Source organism: Carassius gibelio, chromosome A11 (genome assembly GCF_023724105.1).
Source record: "Carassius gibelio isolate Cgi1373 ecotype wild population from Czech Republic chromosome A11, carGib1.2-hapl.c, whole genome shotgun sequence".
In the NCBI taxonomy this organism is placed as follows: domain Eukaryota; kingdom Metazoa; phylum Chordata; class Actinopteri; order Cypriniformes; family Cyprinidae; genus Carassius; species Carassius gibelio.
Genome location: NC_068381.1, coordinates 9,774,384 through 9,794,475, shown reverse-complemented (window position 1 = coordinate 9,794,475; position 20,092 = coordinate 9,774,384). Strand labels below are relative to the sequence as shown.

General features: G+C 36.4%; 1 protein-coding gene across 4 annotated transcripts in view; it reads left to right on the top strand.

The window, feature by feature from the left end:
• LOC128022258 (fibulin-2-like) overlaps positions 1-20,092 on the top strand; it is a 72,185-nt gene that overhangs the window by 29,217 nt on the left and 22,876 nt on the right. For all 4 annotated transcript variants that reach the window (XM_052609616.1, XM_052609615.1, XM_052609618.1 and 1 more), the window contains 4 exons: positions 9,182-9,290; positions 10,244-10,370; positions 11,524-11,713; positions 15,768-15,974. In XM_052609616.1, coding sequence (XP_052465576.1) covers positions 9,182-9,290; positions 10,244-10,370; positions 11,524-11,713; positions 15,768-15,974 — 633 coding nt within the window. The remainder of the gene's footprint in view (positions 1-9,181; positions 9,291-10,243; positions 10,371-11,523; positions 11,714-15,767; positions 15,975-20,092) is intronic.

Sequence of the window (20,092 nt, the reverse complement as noted above, 5' to 3'; positions counted from 1 at the left end):
GATTAATATTACAGGAGTGTCAGAGTCTGTTGTGGAGTAGGTTTTTCTCCTCAGTCTTTTTGGTCTGTATATAAAAGATTGAACTGAATGTGAGATTGCTTCTAAGTTTTTTTTTAGGACAGGTCTGGGACCAGACGGTCATGCTGAAAGAGCTGAAAAATACAAGTTGATCAAGGGTGTGTCACATCCCCTAACACAGTCCATGTTCTTGAAAGTGTATATCTTCTAAAAGTTAATTTTGTCAAGTAAACAACTGCATAGCCTCAACAGAAACAAAATAACTAAAAGCCTTAAAACTCCACTTTAATCCAATGAAAAACGATCTGACATTACAGCACAGAGATTTTATCAGAAAATTACAAGCTATATAGTCTTTTGTAATTGGCATGGGTTTTCTATATCAGTATGGTATGAAAGGAAGAAAAAAACGTTCAGGGCCTTTGGAGTTAGGAGAAATATGAGATGTCCTATTAAACCCTTTCCTTATGCCTAGCATGACAGGATGATTTGAAGTCACCGTGAGAATACATCATTTCACAGAATGGTTGAAAAGGTCCAGTTATTGCTTTTAGGAGCCAGGCGACTGGGTGCTGCTCTCAGCAGAAGTGATTTCTCAAATCCCATGGGCCCACAATGTCTCAGAAAACACTGCAATTACCAAGAATCATCCATACGTTTACAACCGTTCTTGCTTAACCGAAGGTCTCCATCACACATTTTCATTTCAAGTGCATGTTTATGCACCAGCATGATGAAACAGACCACTCATGTGCTTCTGCTCATGTAGCCCTTTCTATAGGAAATATGAGTAGGATGGTGTGTTTGGGTTTTTGCCAAAGTGTCTGATGGTTTTACTGTCCTTGAGAAATGGCCCTTTATTCTCACTGCACCTTTGGTTTTTTTGTTCCTCCTGATATATGCGAGTTGGAGCAGTAATTCTCTCTTCCGAGCTGAAAGAGTAGAAAAGCTGCCATGACTCCTTCCGAAAGCAAAAAATGTCAAAACAGCCTATGAAGCAGGGCATTTAATATACGAGCCCCATATGAGTTTTTTTTTATTTGTGGGGGGTTGTGAATAATAGCTATTTTTTTATGCCAATTTCAGGCACATTCACACTAAAGTTTTACCTGTTTTTGTCAGTGCCGTTTCTGCTTTATTTACATTTTTTTAGCTTATCTGGAAATGCAGTTGGACAACCATGCTTGGGGCTTTCCTCCTTTTGTTTAGTTTTTCATTTCACCTTATTTTTTTTTTCTGTTCTGCATATTTTCTCTAAAAAGCAGGCCATCATGGATAGCCATTTGCAATTATTTTGAGTTTGACATAAGTGAAACATCTGTTTTGGAAAATCACTCATGGGCTCCTCAAGAAATCAACATAGGGAGTTGATTGTATTTTGAATAGCAATTAAGAAAGGGATCTCAATGTGGAACAATGGTGCTCTTAGCAAGCATTTATCTTTTTAACAGTCAATAACCTAGGTTTTTTGTATTATTATTAAATAAGAGTTTAGATAAAAGCGGCTGACATTATACTCTCAGCATCTCAAGATAATGATGCAGTATAATTGTGTTAGCTCATAAAAGGCTCTCAATAAAAAGAACTAAGATTCTGGCTGACCCTGGTCTATAGATCTCTTACTCAGCTAGTAAGTGCAGTTGACTCAAAGAAAAAAAATAAAGGTGTATGGGGGGGATCTGATTTATATTGTGTGTCACTAGTCCTTTACAAGTAGCTAATCTTTCCTGCAAAAGCATAACAGTGACTAAATCTGTTGTATTGGATTGCCAGTTTCTTTGTTGAATTAACTCTGTGTGGATTATTACAGACTCTTTAACCCTCACCTTCATCTTTGTGTGTTTTTGTACACAGCTCATCGTGACAATGGGGAATAAATAATGACATTTTTTGGGTGAAGTTATGGACACATTGCAATGTCTTTGCAGAAATGTGTCCAAACTAGTAAATATTGTATAGTGCAGGTTTTTTGTGGAGGTTTCATAGTTATGTCATTATTTAGGCTATTGATTTGTCCAGATCTAATCATTTTATTGGATGTTGCGTTTCTGGCAGGCGGAGCACTACTTTATACAGTAATCATTCCCAGGAAATGAAGAAATTATTGGTTAAAGATTCAGATGATGACAGTAATGTAATTCCATCTGGTGAGTCATAACACTGCTTGTGTAAATGAGATGATCTGCCTTATTATAGAACTGATTTTCTCTACTTGTTATTAGTATATGCTTACTTTAAAAAAAAAGTATATTACTGTATATGTTATTTATTTTTAAGTAATATCTATAATATTTATTTGTTATTTTATTATAACAAATTACACAATAATTATAATATTTTAAATTATACATCTATAATTTTTTAGTATAGATTAAACTATTTATATTTTAAATAACATTTATTATATAATATTGATTTAAAATATTGTAATATACATTTTTTCATTGGATGATAAAATAGGTAAAAACGTTGTTATTTTAAATGTATTAAATAATATTTATTTAGATAATATTATTATAGACGTAATACTTTGACCACCTACAATTGCAAAAATCACATACAACACTAGCAGTTCTGTTTAAGGGTTTTATATCTCAAATTTTGTTCATTCTTTTAATAATTCAGTTTATTACTGCGCAGTGTGCAGAAACCATTTGAGTGATGTTACAATGATATCGGTTAGCAGAATAGGAAATGACTTGACCTGGAATGCAAGTGCTGGAATGCAGGACTCCAGTCTAAATCCTCTTTGTGCTCCTTCACATTAGCAGAAATGCACAATTCTCTGACACATGCCAGCTATGCCTCAGCCTCTTTCCTGGATGTTCCTTTGTATGCAAAAGCATGTTGACGTGTTCCTGAGAGTGATAGATTACCAGACAAGAACAACTGGATGGAGTATGGAGAACTGGATGGAGATGCAGGTCACTGCAAGAGATTAGACTTGTTAAACAAAGAGACTTTTTATCTAGAATTTTACCAACAAAGCCCGGGAGTTCATTGTTCCAGGAAATGCATTATGCATCTAAAGGCTTTTAGTACAGTTATCAAAGGATGACTTCTACAGATCAATGATGGGAGGAGGAGATGTTGAATTTAATAGAGCTGATTGCTGTTATATACATGAGTTTACACCTATTATTTACACATAAGAGTTAACATGAACAAAGAGCTCTATAATTACTCAAATAACAAGGTTTACTCAAGGCTTACTTGTTTTACATTTATTTTTGCTTATAGGGGAATTTAGAGGTGACTTTTTTGCTTTTCACAGGCTAGAGTAAAATAATAAGGAATGTGTATATAGCTCAGAGGTATAAGATCAAGTATGAAGCGTCATTTGCCATTACGAGTGCGCCAGTTATTATAATGATGGAATAGAAAGGGACATCCAGAAGATGTCATGGTATTGGTTTTGCATTATGTCCATGTCTAATTTCCAAGGCAAGCCATTTTATGTTCTTTTTTCTCAAACCTATTTGTGCAGTGCGTTTCCATTTACTTGATATAGAAAAACAAAAAAAATGAAGACCACGCAACAGGGGTAATGTGAGAATAAGTCTACTAATTTAGAAGAAATCAATTTTCAGTCATGAGCGGAGAGCAGCTCGGCATGCTCGCTTAACATTGAAAAGCTTCAGGCACTTATTCAAAACGCTGAGTTCATAGATATTGTTTATTATAAAACAGAGTATGCTGCATATTTAGAAGTACATGGGAAAATGTACATTTGGGGCCCTGTGTTGAAATGCAGCCAGAAATCAGAGTGCTCGGATTTTAAATTGTGTCCCCTGTGAAGTGACAATTTTGTCATAAGTCCCAGTGTATGCAGTGATGGTTTTGGAAAGCCATAATTTAGATTTTAGGACGTCTTGGAGATTTTATATGTATCTCCAGTACCCTGTTGGTTTGCTTATTGAGTATATTGGCAAATATATTTATGTAACTAATTTTACCCTATTTACATTCATTTCACAGACCTCCACCGATTGTTCCCTCCAAACCAATGCAGAAAAGTGTCAGCAGATTGTGTCTGGGTCTAGTTAGAAGTGTTTAGTTCCTCAGTGTCCTCCTCAGTCCAAACAACAGGAAAAATGTCAATTTCCTTAAAACACTGGCTTTCTGATGATGTACTGTCTTTGTTTGTATATGGAATATACTGTATCATGATGCATGCACAATGTTGATGTTTCTGACTAATGTATAGACAGACATTAACATTGAACTTCCGGATTCAAACAGGGAAGGAAAGATTTGTGACATTTGATAAAAGTTTAAATCAAAACAGAATGCATTGGTTGTTTAACATCTGTTTTTTCTGTGGGAATGAAAAGTGACGTGACACACACACCAGTGTACACACACAAGGAGCAGTGGGAAGCCATTTTTTTTGCTGCAGCACCCAGGGAGCAGTTGGGGGTTCAGTGCTTTGCTCAAGGGCACCTCATTCATAGTACTGAAGGTGGGAGAGAGCGCTGTACATTCACTCCCTCATCCTACAATCCCTCCCTTTCGGTTACGAGTCCGACTGTCTAACCATTAGGCCACAGCTTCCCATGAACAATGGATTTCTCATTATTATCTGGGAGTAAATAACCATTGTCAAGATCTCTTCCACATGGTTGCCCAGACAATTGTTACTTTGAGGTCAAAATGTGATTCTATCACTAGTTAAAGGGGCATATGGTTAACTTATGACCTCAAGTTTGTCATCACAGATATGTCGTTGAATGCCAGTGAGCCATGAACACTTTTGAGAAGATTAAAAGTGAGATAATTAAGGTGACTGAATCTGCAGTTTTTGGCTAATTATGGCATCTGTGCGACCCAAAAGAGCTGTTCAGCCTTGACATCAATTTGTAGGACAACCTAAGCTAATTTGTTTTGAGTTCCTTTGGGAATTGTTAATTGATTGTTGTTGTTTTTTTAGAACGATGGTTTTACACATTTACAAATACAATTTTTTATTTATGAATTATATTCCTGTTATATACTGATTATTTATTTGAATAGAAAAAATTATAATAACAAAGTGAAAGCTGTTTTTCTAAAAAGTTAAATTGTTCTAAAAATTTTAAATATATATTTTTCTTCTTGATTTACAAACTGAACTGCTATATTTTTTAAAGATGTTGATTGATCAATGACTTTTTAAGGAAAATACTGAAATGATGAAAGTCGAAATTGTTTCAAGGCTTTCACAAATCTCTCTTGTTTTGATCCTGCAGATGTTTTGCGATCATCTGCAAAATAAAAGGTGAATTCTGTCGAGCTCAGAGAGGACCTGTTTTGAAGAGCGCTTTGTATTGTAACCATCTGCTTTACAGATGACCTAATGATGATCTAATGATGAGCAATGGCAACGGCTCTCATTTTAGCACCCACCCCTTCATGTGAACATTTATCACCACGTCTTATCCGTGGGATTTGTTACAGATAAACTTCAAGAACAACTTGATCAATACTGAGAATCATCAGCCTCTTAGTATACAGTCTTTTAGTAACTATTTGAAGAAAATCCTTCAGAATGATGTTTTAATGAAGTCAAAGTCTAAACATTAACTTTGTTTATCTTACTGCAAAAGGCCTTCATTCAAAAAAAGTCTGGAATTAATGAGAGACACATGCATTGTTTTATTAGACTTTTATTTTTGAAAAGTGCATTTACTGATTTTACCATTCATTTGGTGCTACATATTCGACTGTTCTGAATCACCAATTAAAGAGATAGTCAGCCCATAAATTAAGTCTGTTTTCATTTACTTACCATCATGTTTACTCACCCTCATGTCAAACCAAGTGATTGTATTCATCTGAGCACAAAATAATATATTTCTAAGAATGCTGGTAAATAAACAGTTTAAGTTTTTATTGACCTCCATTGTATAGACAAAGTACAATGGATGTCAATGGGATCCGGAACAGCATGTGGGTGAGTAAATGATGATTGAGTTTTTATTTTTGGGTGTACTATACCTTTAAGCCCTCCTGGTTTTATGGTGTTGGCATACATTGCAAAAAGAGGAACACAACATATATACCCTTGTACAAATAAACAAACCCCAGTGCAATTCAAGGCTCAAAAAATAGCATCACACACTTTTTATGGTTGTGAAAGTTAATCAGGAAAAGCAGAGAAGTTGTTTTTTAGCTGATTGCTCTAAGACTTGAGTTGTTTTGTCTTGAAGTCAGTTTTTACCTCTCTTATCACTCTGTCTCTGGAGACTCTTTGTTAAAGAGTGTTACCTCTGCTGTATTTAGAGGAATTTAAAGACAAACATGAAACACTTTTTAAGCATTACACAATGTCCTAATAAATGTTGATGAAATGACTAGATTCCAGTGCACACATTTTTTTTTTCTTTTGTCCACATTGAAAGTGAAAGTGCCACATGACTTACTGCACTGGAAACTCAAAGAAAACTAAGAACACATGGTGCTTCTCCATTCTTTTTATGGTTTTGCTTGTGGAAAATGATGGATTTGTCATAGTATCTAATATTTCTCAACTTTCACAATAAATCTCTTGGTAATCATGTTGTGATGTTTAAGCAGGTGGATGTTTTTGGTCCAATGCCTTTTCTTTGCGATCTGGCACAATGCGACAAAAATGGAAATCAAACAACAAGAAAATTTTAGCAATTTTATATTTTTGGAATTTGGAAACAGTTAATGCCCCGATATACCTAAAATGAAATTGAGGAACGAACTGATATGATGACATTGCAAACAAAATCATGCAGAAATGAAGTTAGTTTTGAGTTTGTTTCTGGGAAAGTTCGTTTTGGCTCCTAAAAACCTTTGAGCTTCCATTGGTCCGTGGTGGTTATGCAATCGGTGGGTGTGTTCTGAAACTCCACCTTCTTTGACCTGCGATTTTTTTTTTTTCCTGATTTGTTTATTATTCAACGAAGGTCATGCAGTAGAACTATATATCTCCGGCCTAGTCACTAGCAACATGAATACACTGGATTGTCGATTAGCTGATCTGGTACAAATATATCCACACCTGTACGACCGCTCGCGATTACACTTTAAAGATACAGAGAAAGCATTTAATTCCTAGAAAGAAATTTGGTGCCCGTCTCACACCTACATTGCCTACACTACTTAATTTCATCACTGTTGTGTTTAGGGGATACATGCGAGCATCGCGACACATGTTTACATTAATCTACACCCTGCCTACAGCTGCGCGGGGTGTTGAAATTTTTGAAAACATAACGTCGCTCAGCCTTTTTGAACATCTTTTTGCCCCCAAATGATGAACGAAAACAAACTTCGTTTAAAGTATATCGGGGCCGTTAGGCTTTATATGGTGACCTTTTTTGTTGATGATTACTTGTCTAACTTTTTTGTAAATGGAAGATCAGAGGTGAGAGTATTTTATTGGCAGCTACAAACACAATCAAATTAGCAAAAATCAAAAAAAAAAAAAAAAAAAACATACATACAAGGGGTGTAAAGAACTGTGAATAACTACTGTTTCAGTTCTGCTAGCATTTTTTTCCTGTGAGTTCTGCAGGCACAAATTGTGCATGTGGCTGAATTAGTATGTATTTGTTGTTCGTTCTATGGAAGTCAATCAGACCTTCCACTCTGTTTATCTCTTGTATGTCTGTCCACTGACTAGATATAAATAGCTTAGAGGCACTATTGTTTCTGAAATATTTAGTACAGATGGTAGTTAATCACAAAGTTCAAAAAGTCACCTGGAACAGCAGCTAGTGACCCTTGTCGAGCATTCCTGGAAACCCAGAGTGCTCTGGGCCTCATGTCACTGCTCCAGCGATTATTCAATCAGATCTTCTCCATGTAAATTCAAAGATTATGAATGTGTCTGGTTTTAGGGGAGATTGGGGCTAGTTGTCACAATTTTTCCCTCAGTGAATATTTTTCAGGATGTATTTATTTAAATGAAAAGTTAGTTAGTCAGTTTTTGTGGAAACACATACCTTAAAGCAGGAGGGCAGAGGATCCAAAATGGGGCTCATTTCTGAGCTCAAACCTTAATAATTATATATAGATATATTTTTATGATTTTTAAAATCTGGGTCCTTAAACATAACTATTTGAGAGCCTTTTCTTTTGGATATTCAAGATATTCAACATTTTCACAGTTTTGCCCAGGAATTAAAAATATATATACTGTATACTACATATTTTACTGAACACAAAATCCCTCGCTTATATGCATTACAATTAAATATATAATTATGAAATACAAAGCAAGTCATAAAATCGCACAAATACGTTTTCAGAAAATAAAGTCCTTGTGACAACTAGCCCTGTCCCCCAATTTACTTCTTCTGCAGCTGAATGTTCACTCCTGGGCTGGATAACTCCATGGGAATCCATTGTTTCTATTTCAAGTATTATCCGGTCCAAATGTTTGCACTGAATATTAGCATTTGGTATGAAAGGGCTTTAAGACTGACACCTAAGCAGGCATTTTTTATTACCCTCTTATGATCTGATGGGAAGTAACCCTTGACTTGTAATTCAGGGTTTTCAAGTCCCCTCTACATTTCCATACTCTCTGCACTGGTAGAAGTAATGGGATTTAATCATATAAAATTCATTTAGCTGATTCACAGCATGTAAAAAAAAAAAAAAAAAAGTATTTTTGGCTATATTTATATGATTTCCATCCATCACTCTAGCAAGCTGATTTTGTACACGTAATTTAATTCAGACCTTCGTTCACACTGAGGGATGAATAATTCAAAATGTCAAGTGTTGAAATGAGTCATTATTAAATTCTTGTTTCTTTGTAACAATTTATTGAAAAGATCAGGCAGATGTGCTCCTCGAAATCACATTCAATAGCCGGCTTATCAAAATCGGTGCTTTTTAAACTAAATTATTTGAAGGCTGAGTTAGTTTGTGCTAATGATGATGCACATGCCTTGACAGTGTCCCATCAACTCTTTGAGTCAGTCTCTCTGTTTCCCTCTATACAAAGGCTGCAAATTACATTTTGTATGCTGCTTCTATGGATCCGATGTCTGGCTCACCTCTGGGGCTCTATCATTGCTGAGTTTCTTGTCTGCCTGTCTGCCCTTTTCTTGTCAGAAAAGCATTGACTGTAATCTATCTATATGCTTTTGGCTGGTTTATGATAGCTAAAACATTGGTGTCATCTTGGTGATTTTACCTCCAGGACTGGTGGAGATCCAGAGCTGTTGTGTGGCCGGGCAGAAATGGGCAGAGGAGAAGCAGCACTGCAACCGTATGCCTGTAAAAACAGAAGACCTCAACTCTGTATGTGGGTAAGCTGGCTGACTATTTCAATGCCTTGGTAATGCTCCTCAACACATCACAGAATCCTTTTTATATGTCCTCTGACCAGCAAAGTATATGTTGGTGACCCAAAAACCACCAACCACAAAAATTAAAGGCGTAGTTCACCCAAAAATGCAAATTCTGTCATCATTTACTTACCCACCGTTTGGTCCAAAACTGTATGAGGTTATTTCCCCTTTTGAGCACAAAAGAAGATATATTGAAGAACGATGGTAACTAGACAGTTGACGGTAGCCAATGACTTCCATATTATGCAAATCAATGGTTACCGTCAAATGTTTGATTACTAACATTCATCAAAAAAATTATCATCTTTTGTGCTCAACAGAAGAAAGAAACCCATATGGTTTTGGAACAGCTTAAAGGTCAGTAAATGATGACAGAATTTGTATTTTTGGGTCAACTATCCCTTTTATAATGTTTAAAGCTACAGGACCAGTTGTGGCTTGTGAGCTTCTTTTGATATTCAGTCAAGCAGTAGAAGGGAAAGTTTATTAGTTTTTAATATAATATAATATAATATAATATAATATAATATAATATAATATAATATAATATAATATAATATAATATAATATAATATAATATAATAGAATACTGTTTCAAATTTGGGGGTTGGTAAGATTTAAACATTTTTTTAGAGGATTGCTCACCAAAGCAGAAAATACAGAAATATCAACAATACAGTAATAAAACAAGAATACTGTAAAATAATATTACAATTTAAAGTAATTTCTCTGTTCAGTCATTACTAAAGCCTTCAGTGCCACACGATCCTTCAGAAACCATTCTGTTATGATGATTTGATGCACAAGAATTAACATAATAAATAACTATAAACATGGGAAAGGTGTTGACATCCTTTGTTTAAGAATCAGGTATTATTATGCTGAAACTCTGTTTTCGTGCTTTGTTGAAGTGTGGTCCAGAAGCAGTGTTGTTCAGGTGCTCTGAGAGAGAGCAGGTGTCAGGCTGGCATGAATGCAGCAAGGGCCGGACATGCCTGTGAGGGAAACAGCCCACTCTGTGGAGAAGATTCCCTAGCGGTAAGATCTTAAATGGTGGCATCAAACCGACTACACAATAATAACTGTTTTTAAAGTCCATAGAGACCACAAAATAATGACAGAAAAATACTAATGATGTATAATTTCTGTGGGATTCCACATGTTTGGAAACATTCATTATTTTGGCAACTCAGAATTATTTACTAAATACTATCTGGTCTTGTGAATGGCTGAATATTACATGTCCAGGCCAAAAACTAAACATTTCTGTCTTAACCAGTTGTGAACACAACAAGCAGCATGACATTTTGTCTTTTTATTTCTATTTGACCACCTACAGTGAAATTCCATAACTACACTACCAATAATAAATAAAACTATTTAAAAGTTTGGGGACAGTAAGATTTTTTTACAGATAGTTTTGCTGTTTAAAGAGAATTGTCTTATGCTCACCAAGGCAGCATTTATTTTTTTCATTTATTTATTTTTTTAAATAAAAAAATAAAGACAGAAATATTGTAAAAATGTATTCAAATGAAAATGATCTGTTTAAAGTTCATTGTTTTCTATTTTAATAAACTTTTTTTACATGATATGTAATTTGTAATTTATAAATTAGTATTTATATTTGTAAAATGTAATTTATTCCTGTGAACGCATAACTCCAGTATTTAGTGTAGCATCATCCATCAGAAATCATTCTGATATGTTCTTTTGGTGCTCAAAAAACATTTCTTAGTATCATTGTTGATAATTGTTCTGCTGACTATTTATGTGGAAACTGTGATTCATTTATTGATTATAGAAACTATAGAAAGAACAGAAGATTAATAAAAAAAAGAAAAAATGTCTGTTCAAACGAACAGCATTAATTTGAAATAGATGTAACACTATAGATGTCTTTACTGTCACTTTTAATCAGTTTAACAGGTCATAGCTGAATAAAAGTTCTCATTTTATGGAACTGATTTTACATAGTTTTAACGTTATTAAATGTGTTTGTAAAAAATGAAATCTTACTTGACCCCAAACGTTTTCAGCTTAAACCCTAAAAAAAATTCTGATTGGCCATGATTGGCACACATAATTTTCACTTTTGTGTGGAAATCACTTGTTGGTCGACAGTTACATCACAAATAATGAGGATTTATATAAAACAAAATGCAGTTTTTAATGAATATGTGTTTTGTAGGATTGCTGTAACTGCTGTGCGCTGGGTCTGGGTTTGCGGAGGGAAGGTAAAGGTTGTGAAGCACATCAGCACCTGAGCTACCCATGTGGACACGTCTTCCTCACGTGCTGCGAGGAGGGAGAGGAAGGACTTGCTCCACCTATGATCAAGAATAAACAGATGCCTCAACCGACCGCTCTTCCTAAGAAAGGTGAAATACTTTTCTTTTACCCAACCAGGTGTTTTGTTTTTACAGCAGAATATACCCATGGTTTGCAATGTGTATCCTGTAGCATATGGCTGATTTCCAGTGGCTGGGGTCTGGGAGAGTTCATATTTTATTTTGACAAACAGATCTAGACAGGATGTCATGCCTAGAAAGTGTTGTCATGGAGACACACCATATGATGTGACACCACACGAGGACCTGGAAGGTCTCGGTTTTGAGCTGCAGTTTTTAACACAATGTCCCAGTTATCTCTAAATCGCAGTGAAATGTTTTGAATTCATGTCTTCATATTAACATCAGAGCCTCAGTCATGATTTTGCTTGTTTGTTTTTTGAAGCCTGGCTCATATTTGGAAGCGTCTGAGGCCTTGATGTGTCTTGGCCTTCAGTTTCACATTCAAGTTCATCACACTGCTGACCGAGAGGTTGACATTGATGAATCAGAGGAAAGAAAGATGCCCAGAGCTGATTGGTCAGGTGTCACGTTACCGTTCAGAATAACACACAAAGATGCTGGCAAGCTGGGCTGAATCAGTGGCAGATGGCAAAGCAGGCTGTTGCTTTTCCGCCCGTGCCAGCAAACTTTCCTTCTGTCTCAAATGTTTCAGCTGACAAATTTCACTAATTTTTAACAGGATTTGCATGGAAACATTGTTATCTTTTTGGATTTCTATTCATCCTGTGAAATGTGCTATGTGTTTACCCTGTGATGAGACCTGGTATTAGCTTTAGAAACAGATTGTGTACACTCCAGAAATCAATTAATTTTTTTTTAAAATTCAGATTTGTTAAAATGAGCTAATGCAAAACAATTATTTCGTCTTAACCTGATCTCATTACGTGAAATCTATTTAAATTTTGAAAAAAAAATGTGTATACATATATGGGATATACATATATACATATTTAGAGAAAATCCATCAGAAATCCAGATCAACACAGACACAGAAGATAAAGAGTCAAGATTCATTCATTCATTCATTATCTGCCTGTGCATGGTTTATTTAACTTCAAAGTAAAATATGTATTTTTATTATTCTTTAAATATGTTTTTAACTTGTTACATGGCATCCAATATAAAATATATTTATATAAAAAATAATCCATGTTTGATAAAAAGGCAATAGAAAAAAAATGCATTCAAATTTTTAATATAAGTTGTAATAGTTTTTCATAATTTTTATCTAAAATAACCAGCCTGTGAAGTTTATTTAATTTAGTACTCTGCTCAATAAAATTATTTTATATTATGGAACATTTGTGAACATGTTCTAATAAAGTAGGTGGTGGAAAATTGCTTGGAAATTTCCCTCAGTTTAATTAATGCATTAAATCTGTTTGTGGCTTACAGCTGAATAAAGTTTCACAACATTGTCCTGGCTTTTATTCTATCACCCTGAGACCCAAAGTGCCATATCAATGTAACGGCAGACACTCATTGTGCAACTAGCACTTCCAAAGTTATCAGCAAAGCCCCAATCAATAGACCCAGGTCACTATTCCTTTGAATGAGACATAAAACCCAGACTTTACCTCTTGGTATGTCTCAAGTGGCACATTCCTTTGGCCCAGTGCCTTGCTTCCCCTAAAGAGCCTACCTGATATCCCGAGGCAAGGTGAGATTTGCTGTAGCCGTGTCAGTACATTAGGGCTGACTTATTTCCTTTTTGTGGTGCACACACAGATGATGGAACACTAAAATAGGTTCAGTGAAATTGCCTCCATTCAGGTACCCACAGAGATGTCTGTTCTTTCTCTTTTTAATGAGTCTGTTGCTAACTACGTCAGGCGTTTCAGTTGCATCAGAGGTTTAAGCGATATAAAAACAGTTGAGAGGTAATTATTTCCTTAAGGGCTGGTTTCTCAGGACCCCTGTCACCTCACACCCGTAACATGATTAATTATAGCGGAAATGTTTAATCTCTTTCTCGCTCCATTGCATTTACATTCAGTTAATGACTATGAGAAATATTTACTTTACACCAGCATGCCGTGTAAGGTGAAGCCAAGCCTGTTTATTATGTTTAGACAGAAGTTCATTTCCAAGTCAGTCGAACACTTTGCCAAATTGATGCGCAATGCTGGAAAGCCTGGGTCAGTTGTTGTGTAGAATAAGGTGATTTGGGATTGACAGGACGTGATTGGCAGATGGGAGGACACACAGGGCGTGACAGGAACAGCTGGCAGCAGTGAAATGACAGATGTTGACTGGTGTGTGGCTTTAATATGTATTTTTTTATGTACGAATAGTTCTTTATTGGCGTGTCATGCTGGTTGACATCTGGTTTATCCTTCATCAGAGACTCAATTTTCATTATGTATTATTAAATTATATTCATGTATTATAATTTTTTTATAAACATGTATTTATTGAGTTTTAACAGTTTACAAAAACCTATAACAGTCAAACTATAAAAGAATCCACACCCCAAAAGAAAGAGAAAAAAAAAACAAAAACAAAAAACTGGGTAATGACATTATATAATCATACACAGCTTAGGAGGTATCAACAGTTAGGGACTTATCGCCTTCAAGTGTCCAGAGTTTCCTCGACTTCACAGTTCTCCAAGAATGCAAGAAAGGGATTTCAAATCTGAATTCGGCTGATTTCTTTACATTAATGTATTATTGATAAAAGTTCAGTTGAGAAACAGTATCGACTGATCAGCATAGTAAGACACCATGATACATATATCACTGATTTAAAAACAAACAAAAAAGTGAATTTTAGATATTAAGTTCAAGATGTCATGAAATGATCCTTGGATTGTTTTGGAGGGAAAAAAATATATATTTACTGTATATATTGTTAATAATTTAAATAGAATAAGGAATGAAGCTCATTGGTTGTAAAACATTCCTGATATTTGAAAAAACTTGCAAATCCTGCAAATCACTTTCCCAAAAGTTAGTGTGAAAGCCATTATGTGAAAAAAGAAAAGAAAAAAAGATTGGAAATATTATCAAAGAGAGGACTCCTGTAGCCCCTTATGACTGTCATGCCATTTCAGATGGCATAAATGATAACTATTCAGGGCATTTCGAAGGGAGACAATCACAGCAGCTGTTCCAGACAGAAGTGCTCAGAAATAACTTCTTCAAAGGGTCCTTCAAATCAAACGCTTTCTATGAGTCAAAGTCTGTAAGTCTCTCAAAATAACAGTCAATTTATCCTTTTTATGACATGGGAAGGTTATTTCAGGTTCACATCAAATTGTATTACCCTGATAAAATGTGTAAAACATTTTTTTTACCTTAAAATGTTCGGTTAAGTAATGTATTTGTGTTATGTTATTTGATTAAATTGAAATCTTTGTTTAAAAAAAAAAACATTTTCTAATACCCATGAAACCAACATTAATACAGATATACTGTGAAATTAACTTTGCATTTCTAATTTTGTTTTTTAAATCAGATTTTTAAATTAGTTTTTCATTAAATCCTCATTTTGAAAATCATTTCCAATGACATTTAGGGATACACAATATATATATAAAGTACAGTTATCAGCTAACAGAGGAGATTTTCTTATTTATTTAATTCATTTTTTTTTTAAAAAGAAACCATTTTTTTCAGATAATGTTTAAAGAAATAGTGAAGATAATTTCCTAAAAATGTTCTCATCCTTAGGCCATCCAAAAAGTAGATAAGTTTGTTTCTAAATCAAAACAGATTTGGAGAAATTTAGCATCACATGGCTTGCTCACCAGTGGATTGTCTGCAGTGAGTGGGTGCCCTCAGAATGAGTTCAAACAGCTGAGAAAAACTTCATAATAGTCCACATGTAATCCAAACACACAGCTATTCACTTCACAGGATGTTTTGTTGGACTGAATTCGCATGGATTGCTTGTGGATTATGATGTTTTTATCAGCTGCTTGAAGGGTCATTCTGACGGCACCCATTCATAGCAGATGATTCACTGGTAGGAAAGTAATGTACAGTAAATAAAGTAAATAGAGTCATATGCAAGAGGTATACAGTCATATCTAACTCTGTTTGATGACTTTAATCTTACTATCTCTTCCCTTCCTCAGTATCAGACAGTAAGTTTCCGAAGCAAGCGTTGTCGGTTGGGGATGTGGATCCTGCAGCAAATTCACTGGAGGATTTGAAGCATGATGAAAAGTGCCAGAGATTTGCACCGCTCTGCCATCACACCTGCATTAACGTTCGTGAATCCTACCTGTGCGCCTGCTACCCTGGATGCACACTCCTGCAGGACGCCCGCACCTGTGTGCCAGGTAAGAAAAACCCATGTACTTGTTTCATACAGAGTCAGTTTCATATATGTCAACAGTTTTTAGATGTAACTGGTGTAGTTCAATAAAATATACTATTTGAATATGCATAAAGATTGTTGAAAACCAACAGGGTTTGTTATTTATAAACTTTCACAGCAGAGATCTGCTATTGTATACAACATAGATTATGCAAGTCTAGCCTTTATGCACTCAAAACACACATTATCTGCCCTGCATTAAGTATGGGTATTAATCTTAGTACCTGCTCAACATCCTGCCTGCACTGTGTGTGTGTTACTTAGATCTTATTTGGATTCAAAATTACTTCTAAATTAACTCTGTGCTGTGAGTGCCTTTAGATACGTGCTTGTGTATAAAGTAAGATTTTTATGATGAATCAGTGAATTCGACGTCCTGATATATTATTTTTCAAAACTTTGAACTCCAAGGAACCACTTGAATAATATTAATTCATTATAAAACATATGTGATTTTACATAAAGAGGAAATACAGTAAAATTGCCATATAAATATCGCTGAATTATAGTATATATGTAGTTAGTTGTCTGGTCAGCATTTCTAGCTTTATTTGATTTTTTTTTTTTTATCTAATATTTATAGTTTTGTAACAATGTTTGTAAGTTGGAAAGAAGGAGGTGGGAACTGGCAGACATTTAAATCAAACTTTAATAATAAAATACAGCACAAAACAGCTCTCTCTCAACATTAACAATTCTTTATTTCAATTATCTAAAATTAGTTTTAGTTGTTTTTTGTTTTTGCTAACAGTAACAACACTGTATGTTTTTTTAAACCTCTATAAGATTCATCATAAAACACATTTTTTAAGAATATCTTTTCAGTATTATAAAATCATGGAGAGATTGGAGGAAAATGTTTAAAAAGCAACATAAAAGTAGTTAATTAACATCTCGGTTACATACAGTATGTAACCTTTGTTTCTTGAAGGAGGGAAAGGAGATGTTAAGTCAGTGACTGACGAATTGGAATCTTGCTTGAAAGCCCCAATCACCCTTACAAAATAATCACTTTTTGTTGCTTTGCAACCTGAAATGAAGATGGACAGTTTTTGTTTCATCCAGCTGTATTTACACAATTTTAAAACATCCAAGTGAAAAATATAACACCAAAAAAAAAAAAAAAAAAGTCAGACTATGGGCTGAACATTCTGCAGCTCCTCTGTGAGACATGCTGTCATTTTAAATAATGAGAAAAGAGATCTTCTGCAGAGGGGAGAGTTCTTTTTCCCAGTTGACCAGACGTGCCAGATGGGTGAGGTGATGAGCACCAGGTCCCTGTGTTTGGCCTGTGTCTCGGTGAGTGGCTCATTTTGGCACACTCGCGAACGCAAACACAACATACCTCGCGAGTGGGCCAAAATGAGCCAGTCACCGAGATCATGAACAGAACAAGGACGGCCTCCACGATCTTCATGGGGTGACAGGGACATCCCAAAGGGTAGGACCTTGTACTGATATACTCGCCCTTCCAACATAAAGCATAGAATATTCTGTTTCAAGGGAGGATAGAGACATGAAATTGTGCGTCCTTCAGGTCGACCACTGCAAACCAATTTTGGGGCCAAATGCACTCGAAGATCTTGAATGGGAGCTTGTGAAATGCCTGATTCAAGACATGCCATTCCAAGATTGGTCGTAGCCCACTGCCTTTCTTTGGTACTATTAAGTTTGGGTTGTAAAACCCAACTGCATGTCAGCTGGAGGGTCTTGCTCTATCGCGTTCTATGCCAGTAGGACTGCAATTTTCCACACACAGGACATAAGCATTCTTGCCCGCCAATGAGTTGAACCAAATGCCATTGAACCTGGACGCTGGGCGAACTGAATCGCACAGCAGAGTCTTACTGTCTGAATGAGCCAGAGATTGGAAAGAGCCAACGACCATGCAAGCAGGACTAATGGGACCACAGATGTACCTGCATCTGTGAAACACTCGCCAGACTCCAAAGTTCCACTGAGGGAATGACAGAAGTAATGTGAGAATCCATTGTGTCCTCAAATTGTGAACTCTTGACTACTGGCAATAGAGGGGGATGAGAGTGGCGAGGTCCAGTGTCGCTCACTATCATCTGGACCCTCTTGTGACCCTGAGATTGAGGAAACTGCTCTTTCTTTGAGTGATTAAGTACCCATGAAAGAGGGGTCATTGGTGTCAACAGAAGGAAAAATAAATAAAAGATTGTCCATTCTGTGTTCCTCTGCGGAAAGGAGCAGTGCGGTCACCGACTCATGAAGTGCAACTTCCTCCATCTCCAGGTTGACTGTCTCAGGTACTATGCTTCGCTGGACACTTAGAAGGTGCAGTGGAGGCTGGGATGGGTAGCGTCTGCTCCTCACTGCACCCTAGGTGGAGGCTGCTGCTTGTGCTGTACTGGAGCGGAGGTGGATTAGGATGCCCTCTGCAATGAGCAGGTTGGGGGACTGCCGCAGGTGGCTGGGTGGAAGGATGTGTTTAATCGCTATCGTCTGCTTCTGTATTGCAGAAAATTGCTGAGCAAAGTTCTTGACAGCATCACTGAAGAGGCCGCCCTGAGAGATCAGGGAGTAAAGAAAATGAGTTTTGTCAGCATCCCAAATATATGCCAGGGTCAGGTTCCTGGACCAGAAGTGAGGACTATGTCTGCCCAAGGGAGCACACAGTGACTTTTGTTGCCCGGAGGGTGAGATCCGTAACTGTGTGCAGATCCTGCATCAACTCTGGGTCAGCACTACCCTTGTGCAATTCCTTGAGTGCCTTGGCACTGTAAGCATTGGGTGCTATAGTGGATGAGAGCTAATAGGCCTTGGATTTGGTTGCAAAGCTGCATCGCAACTGCAGGTTTAACCTGAGAAATCTCCAAGTATCCCTTGGCTACCTCGCCTCTGAGGGTAGTGAGGGTGGAGGAGGCACTAGCAGCGTCACACCCATGCTTGCTCTTTTAATAAGTCTTTTAATAAATTTTTTAATGCTGAAATGCTCTGGGAATAGATAAAAACAACAGGCACTCTGCACCACTGTCTCAACGACCGTCACGTCACACCAACACACAGAAGAGGTTGCTTAAAGATGAAAGAAGAGCAGAGAAGTATTGAATGCTTGGCTCCGAAGCAAAAGATGAATAAGTGAGATGCGATGCTTCCTTACATACTTTTATGCTGTGTTCACACCAAACGCGAATAGAGCGTCTAGCGCGAATGATTTCAATGTTAAGTCAATGCAAAGGTGCGTTTACGTGCGTCTGGAGGTCTCGCGGCGCGAATGGGGCGTTAAGCGCGGCGCGGAAGACGCGAATTCGCCTCATTCGCGCGTCTAGTTCGTGCGAATGACGCGAATAGACACGCGAATGGTGCTTTTTGTGCATTAAGCGTTTGACGCGAATTCGCGTCTGCCGCCCGAGTTAAAAAATTTGAACTTTGGCGTCAATTCGTGCCGCGTTAACCAATCAGGAGCCTGCTAGGAGTCACTCATTCAACAGTATGTTCCTGCAGCCTCCGGGTGTGCAGGAATACCCTTTTCCACTCATTCAACAAGGAGGAACGACTGATGTTGTCAGTGAGCAGTCAACCGGAGCTATATGACAAAAGTTCATATTTCTAAAGAGACAGGAATAAAAAGGACCTATATATATATATATATATATATATATATATATATATATATATATATATATATATATATATATATATATATATGAACATATTAATAGATAAATTGAATAAAGGCCAAAGATAAGAAACGTTTCATTTTACCCCAAACAAATTATATTTTATCTTGAACCACTAAAGAGACATCAGAGCCAGCGGCAAATGTCAGAAGATCTATCTGAGGTGAGGCTGCTCTCGGCGGATACATGATGATGGAGCTCCCGCTGATCGCATGGAGCTCATCTCCGAGATCGGCGAAACACATTTTATTAAATAGACGCTGTCATTATAAATAAACCGCATATTTGAGTATAAAACAACAACATTCTCGCCTGAAATACTTTTAAAACTACATTTCATGACACAATAACAGTAATATTTTGAAAATTATCCGAATAAAAATGGCGGTTGAAAATGCTGCGTGAACTCAGCTGGCAGAAGGCCCCCCATGAC